Raw genomic sequence first — 8107 nt, forward strand, 5'->3', positions numbered from 1 at the left:
ACTGACTGTTCAAACACTGAGATGCTGAGAGGTTTGGGCAACTTCTTTTAGATTGACTCTGGCTCATTCAGGAGTCCAATGAGATGAGCTTGGGTGGATGGTAGTTTCATATCATTTTAACATAATGCAAACAATTGCTAATACTTACTGTGTATTTACTTTGATCCAGGAACAGTGCTAAGTACTTTACCTGCATATCTCATTGAATTTTCCCAAAACTTACATGGTAGGTATTATCAGCCCACTTTACAGATGGTGAGACATTTTCAATCTAGCACAAACTAGACAATTGGGCTTTTCCATTTATATTTTTTTGAGGGAAACTAAACCAATGATTTAGGATTCACTGATGTTTTACCCACCTGACCAGTTTTATAGGAGCCCTATAATGGTACCCAAGTTGTAAAGACCACTAATGAGCATCTATTGTGTTTACCTTGCTAGCATCCCTTCCTCCTTGCTGGTAAAAGAGCTCTTTTCCTTCTGGAACCTCTCCTTCCCACTCCCGGTTGATTCAGGTGGAGTTATCAGCCAACTGACGCACCTCCTTTCTCCCCACAGGTCTAGACATAGAAGCCAACCTGCTCAGTCAGAGAATCCATCTCTGGACCCAGTGATTGGCCAGGGGCAAAACCTATTACCCAACAGGGCCAAACAGATGTTAAGAAATGACTTTATAAGGAAAGTCCCGCTCATTTATCTGGGCCCACTAGCTCTAAGGACAAGTAATTCTGGAGCTGCTGGAGAAAAGAATCTGCTAGAGCCTAAAGACATGGAAAGAGGCAGAGAAACAGGGTCTGGAGTCTGTCACCCAAAGTCCTCAGTTCAGCTTCTCCTGGAACCACTTCAATCCCTCGACTCCCCGTTTACATCAGTCAATACATTTCCCCTCCTTGTTAATGCTGGTGTGAGCTGAACTCTGTCACTTAAAATTAGAAAGACATAAAATGAAATAAAAATACATCAGCAAAAAATTATCTGAGAGAGGGAGTATGACTCATTGATTTTAAATTTCACCGAGACAGATAAATTTGTACATTAAACACGAACTACAAATATTATTAATATCAAGATTTCAGACATACTCACTCAGAAATTGCACTTTAGAAGATGGACAATTGAGTTTAAGAAGGATTTTAGCTACTGACTTAGATATAACAATTACATGAACATTTTCCAGGGACGTTTTGACAATCATCCAACTTTAAATAAATAAGAAAGGTAAATGATACTAAGAACCCATCCTACTATAGACCTGAACATCTAGAACCCCTGTCTGGGTCCCAAGCTTAGATAGTCCCACTCTGTGCACAGTGCTTTAGATGGCTATGCCATCTGATTAACACGTAATTATTAACACATAATTGTTATTCTTTGAATTTCCATAAAGGTGGTCAATATTACATTTTCAAATGTATGAGCTAACCATTATGGAAACCACCACAATTAGCCAAGTCATCTTGGGCAAGCCATTGAGTATTTTTGGATCTCAGCTTGACAGTATATAATAGAAAGACATAGTACCTGTCCTGACAGCAGGCACAAAAGCACTTTGAAAAATATAAGGATTATTATTATTAACTCAAGAGCAAGATTCCTCAAGACAGACTTTAATTTTATCCTATGCCTTTTGCCTTTTGCAATCTGGAGAAAAATCCACGGTCTTAGTAGAAATTCTGAATAGAGACTGGTCACAGGTCAAATTTAGAGGAAAATAAGGTTATAGTAATAGAACTAGGACTTGATCACACCCTTAACCCACTTTTCTGACCATGTAAGCCTTTGTCACCTCTAGAAACTCTGTCCAAACAGTCTACTTTCTGTCTCCCAACATAGTCTGAACTCCATCCTAATTCATTCACTCATCTCACCTCGGATTCACTCTCATCTACCCCTCAACATGTTACTTAAGCTTGAACCAGTTTTCCCACTTTGATAGGCAGTGCACCCTAGGGCTTACTTGGTTATGGATTATGCACTGTCTTATTGCAGTTCTTATGTGATTCTCTGCAGTTCTTATGTGATTCTCTATAAATTCCTTGTTGTTATAATTTCCACATGTCTCTATTTTGTCTTTCCAATTAGTTTTTAAGTTCACTAAAGCTAATGACTGCCTTGTATTCTTCCTGCACAGAGTAGATACTCAGCAAGTATTTGTTGGTTAATTAAAAAAGAAAATTTCCAGGGGCGCCTGGGTGGCTCAGTCGTTAAGCGACTGCCTTCGGCTCAGGTCATGATCCCGGAGTCCTGGGATCGAGCCCCGCATCGGGCTCCCTGCTCGGCGGGAAGCCTGCTTCTCCCTCTCTCACTCCCCCTGCTTGTGTTCCCTCTCTCACTGTGTCTCTCTCTGTCAAACAAATAAAATCTTTAAAAAAAAAAAAAAAAGAAAAGAAAATTTCCAAATGAGGAAAATATCTGAGGAAAGAAGAATCTATAATAAAATGAAATGAAACTAGAGAGATAAAGTTTTACAAGAGCAGATTATCAACTGGAATCTATTCAAAACAGACCAGAGAGCTAGTCTATTCAAAAGAATCCCAGAAATCTGAAATCAAATTTTTAGAAATGGAAAGAATCTTCAAGATAATTTAATTCACATCCTTCATTCACTGAGAATAATCACCCACTAATTTCTCTGACTTATCAATGGAAATTTTTACATATTTAATTTTCCTACTATAAAACTTGATTCTTGGCAGTTTTCTTAGAAACAGAGTCCAAGAGAATGGAACCTTGAAAATATGGGAAGTCTCATAGATATAAAAATATTTCTTCTTCCTAGAATCAAACCAGATGCCTTGAGCCAAATGTATGGTATCACCTTTTAATTTAAATTGCAACATGGAAAAGAATAAAGATAAATAAGAAGACAGCACTACTCACCTAAAAATGTGAAAAGTGCAGAGTGGCTCAGAAATGAGGTCCCCTTGAGGGGCTTAATCCAAAGTGTTAGAAGATCCTGGTGGTCAAGTTCTTGAGCTTTGACATGGTATCAAAGAAAGCCCTGGCTTGAGACTCAGAAGACCCTGATTTTGAGACTTTGCCCCATCAATTTCAGTTGTGTGATCACTGACAGTTTTTCAGATTCTGATTATCAAAAATTTCTGTCTTAAAACCAAGATTGTTGAAGGGATTAAGTGAGATAATATATGTAAAGATACTTTGTAGAAAAGCATAATTTGCATTATTGCCTAGCTAGTTAAGTTACATTAAAAATATTTTAATCTAGCTGTCTGAGCTTTCAGAATCTAAGAGCCAAAACATCCTAATACCACCTCTGTATCCTCTTGGTTATACATCTCTAAGCTATCATTAGAGAAATAATCAAGTCCCTGGCTCTAGCACATTCCAGCCCTTAAAGAGTTCCCTAAACTCATGTGATTTCAGCAAATGACACATAGCCAAGAGCATCCTGCTCTATAATTAGTCACATCAGGCTGGAGGCTCCCAACAATGTGGTGAACACAACAGTGTCTTTTCTTGCTTCCCAAGATTTCTGCAAAGATGAGGAGGCAGGATTTTCAATGGCCTGTGAGGTAGTCTTTACCACCAGCACCTGTCCTCTCTCGGAATCCACCCTTCCTTGATTGTTTGAGGACCTCCATCTTGCATGGATGCTCATCATCCCCCCATACTAACTCTTCATTGAAAGAATCAGTGAAATCCACCCACCTCAAGATGGTCAGCACATGCTTACAACCCAGGCCCCCTGCCAGATGCCCCACACCCTGCACCAGCTTAGAAAGTCACCTTACGTACTTTCCAAAAGTCACCTGCTCTAGTCCAATGGAATAAATTAGGCTCCCATGGGGAAGGACTCCAGACAGCAGAGTGTGAACAAACCCAAATGATCACCCCTTCTGGCAAATAATATCAAACACTTCTTCTGGCGTAAAAGCCATACGGATGGGAACAAATTCCACCATCTTAAAAGCAACACTGTCCATATTGTAGGGTACCAATAAGACGTAACGCTGAATAAAGCATTAGAGTTGCCTCTCGAGGACCTCTGTTCTAGACACTATTCCTAGAGGTCTTAAATTATGTTTAACAGAGCTTAAAGGGACCCTACGGATGAGCATGGCCCCCTAAGAAAGCAAATGCCACAACTAAAGCACAATGAAAGGATCACCCTGGTCACCCACGATCGCCCAGTGAGTGGCAAAGCTGGAAACAGAGCACAGGACTCTCCAATTCCAGATCTGTTGCCACTTGCATAACAAAATTAATCTGTTCTGCCCTGAATCATCTAGAGTCTACACTGACTATAACGTCTGGCTGCCTCCTTATTCAAAGCCAAGAGGTGTGGTCAATTGCTCTCCCCTAGTTCCCTGCAGCCCAACAACTTTATAGCATAAAATTGCAGAATTGCAATCAAGCTACCTGATATTGATGTCTCCCCAAACTAGGTGTTTATGAGCTCTCGCTCTGACCCTTATACTATGCTACTTTCCTCAGTCAGCAGGCACTCCATAAATACTGAGAACTGATTGGCTGATTGATTAGCTAATAAATAATAATGTTTACAGCTTCCTTCCTGAACTCACAGCCAAAGCAACTCTGCTAAGTGGCTTATTTTCCTCCTTTCTTCCTTGTTGACTTGCTTATACATTTTGAGACTCATCATGTAATAGGTCGGGAAGCAATTATTTTGAGGTTTACTCTTAAAAATGAGAAAAGTAACAAAGTCCATAGGGGAAAATTCCCCTGAACCAGTCATGAACCAGAAAACATGCACTGACTACGGTTATACATGATGCTCCAAGGTTCTCTAATCTAATGGTCCATCATGGTGTCAAGAGCTATTTCCCCGGCTTCTGAGAGAGACATACACGCAATCCTTTAATCCGGGCAGGACGTGAGCGCTAGGGATAGATCTGAGGGCAGAGATCTGACACACAGAGGATAAAGTCTGGGCTGCAGACACCTCCGGGACAGCAACCACAATATCTGGGAGCACCAGGGACAAGAGAACCTGAGTGTATGTATGGCAGGAGCAGCTGGACCAGGATGTTGAGCTGCATTCTGTTTGGGTACCGAGGATTTGTCCTTAGAGCTCCCAGTAACACAGACACATACCTGAATGCTCAGAAGCATGGGGAAGAAATCAGAACAGCAATCTGGAGGCAAACAGGTCCGGCTCTCCCTAAAGCTGATTTTTAAAAACACGTTTCTTCTCTATAGTAACATAATGCAAGACTTATTTCTATTAAACAATATTAGATAATATGCATATGCATACCTGAATAGGGGCATATGTGCCTATATTTTTTTTTTTGCAAATAACTCAGATTCCCAGTTTCCTGGAGTCTTTTGGTCCTCATAGATACTGCCACCGCATCGCCTGCCACAGTCAGAAATACTCAGAACTTTACCATCCACATGCGTGACCACAGGTAGACAATGGAGGATAAAGTGTCATTAGATAAAACAATTATGAGGAAGGGAAACGAGTCAAGGATAATTTCTCCAGAAAACAATTTTAATTCTTTTGAATACTTCTCTCCAGTGGACTCGAAAGTCAGCAGAAGCCCATGAGACCTCAGGCATTTCAAATGGCTCTGTGGCCTAAATGACATTTGGGGTAACAAAGAAACCATGATATGTATCCCTCTTAACCTGACCCACCTCACCACTCCAGAGGCAGGTTCCCCACTGGCTCCTCTTCCAAGTGCTCTTAATAAACTCATCAGGCCTCACAAAGCTGCATTTCCCCTTCTTAGTCAGAAAACATAGATCAATATACACAGCAGAAGCAATTATGCTTTGTTCGTAAAATCTCCTGTGCAACTATTAGAGCATTCACACACCGAGCCTGATGCGGGCTACTTCCGTCAGCATTACCCTGGCCTATGGGCTACTCAGTGAAGAGAGGGGGAGCAACGTGACAGTAAAAGCAAACTCTGAACCTAGAATCTAGCAAAAAGTCAATCAGATTAAAACAAGGTGATGCCAGTGTCCCTGTTTGCTTAGATATGCTAAGAGTGGAGGCCTTCTTAACATGATGGAAATCATAGAGAAGCTGAAAGCAGGTCAGTGGTCCACACGCTGGCAAGTGCCTGGACGAGGCCTCTGCTAGTGTTTCCCCAGCAGTCACAGTGGGGAGGTGAGCTCTGCAGTCCAAGTGTTAGAAAAGGCCACAAACAACCTCCTCAGCAGCTTCTATGGGGAAATCTGAGTAGACACATGGGCACCTAGAAAGAAGATCCTATTCCACTGCTCCGTGGGCAAAAAATTCCACAGTTGCTATGAGAAGATGCAAAAACAAATAAACAAACACGATCACCTCAATTTCAATGCAAAAGGCAGTGGGAAAGGATGCTGATAAGCCAGGGGGAGGCGTTGGTGGGAATCTATTTCCAGGGGCTCTTAGCACCTGTTTGCAAGCACATCTCTCAAAATAGCATTAAGCAACAAGTTTCTAAAACGGCAAATCTAATGCTTCTTTTCTCTGAGAGTGCTTTGTCATGGCTGATACTCTCACCCAAGGAATCATTTCAAACAAGCCTGCAGGATAAAACAGAGCGATTTTTCGCATGTCTGCAGCTACCGCAGCAGCCCCCTGTGCGGGCGAGGCGGGCGGGCGAGGCTGGAGCTGGGCGCTGCCTGGGCCCCGCCTCCTCCCGGAGCACTCACCATCAGCAGGCTGAGAGCTGAGTCCGGCACCAGCTGCACGGCCATGGTCTCCGATTCCCACGCACAGTCAGTTCGCCTGGGCCCTGGCTCACTGCGAGGCATCCACAAATACCTGCGGCAAACCAGCCAGAAATCCAGACTCAGGGTGCAAAAGACTCAAGACGAAGACAGGCCACATCTCACATGGGGGGTGGGGGGTGGAGGGGGTGGTCAGGCGGATGTTGGGAAGAAGGGGTGGGAACAGTGCTTAGGGATGAAAAAAAAAAAGAATGAAAATAGGAAGCTGCAGGTTATTTAAAGGTGAGCCCTCCCTAGCTTCACTAAGCTGCATGAGCACAGAAATCACATCTAACACAAATAGAAAAGCTGGGAACGCAGAATTTTTAAACTGATACCTTAGCCTAGGCAGCAACTCTTCTTTTAACTGAAAATTAAAATAAAACATTCCTTATTGCAGATAAATCAACCAACCCAAACACCACCACTACCACCCCCACCCCCCATCTCTCAGCAGTTCTGCTGCATAAACATGCTGCATGTCACAACCTACCGCTTGCAATCTGGTCAGTGTCTTCTTTTCCTGCAGAAAGGTGTGTCCCTTTTGCAAAATCAAGTATCTGGGAGTGAGAGAGCCGAGCCTGACCAAAAACACCAGGCAGTCACTGGAGATCAGCAAATGCCCTCATCATAACCGAGTAATAAGTCAGTTATGAAATGACCCCTTCCTTCTACCATCCTTAAATCTACTTTTCCTCTCCAAGTGGACTGGCCAGCTTAGTTCCCCGTGGGGCTAACATACTTACAAGAAACATGTAATTACACTGCCTGTTCTGTTAGCGTTCTGATCTCCCAGCCTGTACCACATGTACGCAGCAGACAGGCACCCTCTACCTCTCTCCCTCCCTTCCTCCCGCCCTTCCTCCCTCCCTTCCTTTCCCTCCCATCTCTCCACCAGGCTGCCTGTTAGGAATTTTGAAGGAGCCTCTCTAGCTCAGGGAGGTACAGGAGGCTAATTTGTAGCAAGAGACACTGTTTAAGACAAAAAGGCAAATTAGCCTTGAAAATCATATCATGCAGCATTTTCCTTGGAAGATGTCAATGGCAAAAAAAAAAAAAAAAAAAAAGAAGAAGGAAGCTTGCCCAGTCTTGTTATATAATGAGTGGCTGAAAAGGCTTCTCAGAGTCAAAGATTTAAGAAAACTAAACACTTTTTTTTTTTATGAGCACCACCCAGCTTCTATCTTCTTATGGAGTACAATTATTCAACTACACATGGCAATTACTAATACTTCTGGTAATAGTTTTCATGTTCTTTTCTGATTTCTTCCTTTACTCATCTGTTGTAATGACTCCAAAAATTCCTTGAAATTAACTGGACAGTGTGAAATGTAAGAACACAAACCAACACTCTAAGTAAGAAACTGGGGGAGGAAATTAATCACCTTCACATGTTCCCATGGTCAAGTACAGC

The 8107-nt window shown here is 42.4% G+C and overlaps 1 protein-coding gene across 4 annotated transcripts in view; it reads right to left on the reverse strand.

Annotated features, from left to right (window-relative positions):
- The window catches only part of FRMD4A (FERM domain containing 4A), a 596094-nt gene extending 588558 nt beyond the window's left edge, over nt 1–7536 (reverse strand). For 2 of the 4 annotated variants that reach the window (XM_036114077.2, XM_036114086.2), the window contains exons 1-4: nt 7440–7530; nt 7187–7274; nt 7032–7060; nt 6637–6748 (exon numbers count right to left, since the gene is read on the reverse strand). In XM_036114077.2, the coding sequence (XP_035969970.2) occupies nt 6637–6748; nt 7032–7060; nt 7187–7274; nt 7440–7501 (291 nt within the window). In that variant the 5' untranslated portion in view covers nt 7502–7530. Of the gene's footprint in view, nt 1–6636; nt 6749–7031; nt 7061–7186 lie in introns of all 4 variants that reach the window. The other 2 variants (XM_036114111.2, XM_036114096.2) reach the window with 2 other exon arrangements.
- Nucleotides 7537–8107: the final 571 nt, after the last annotated feature.

Source organism: Halichoerus grypus, chromosome 6, assembly GCF_964656455.1.
Source record: "Halichoerus grypus chromosome 6, mHalGry1.hap1.1, whole genome shotgun sequence".
In the NCBI taxonomy this organism is placed as follows: Eukaryota; Metazoa; Chordata; class Mammalia; order Carnivora; family Phocidae; genus Halichoerus; species Halichoerus grypus.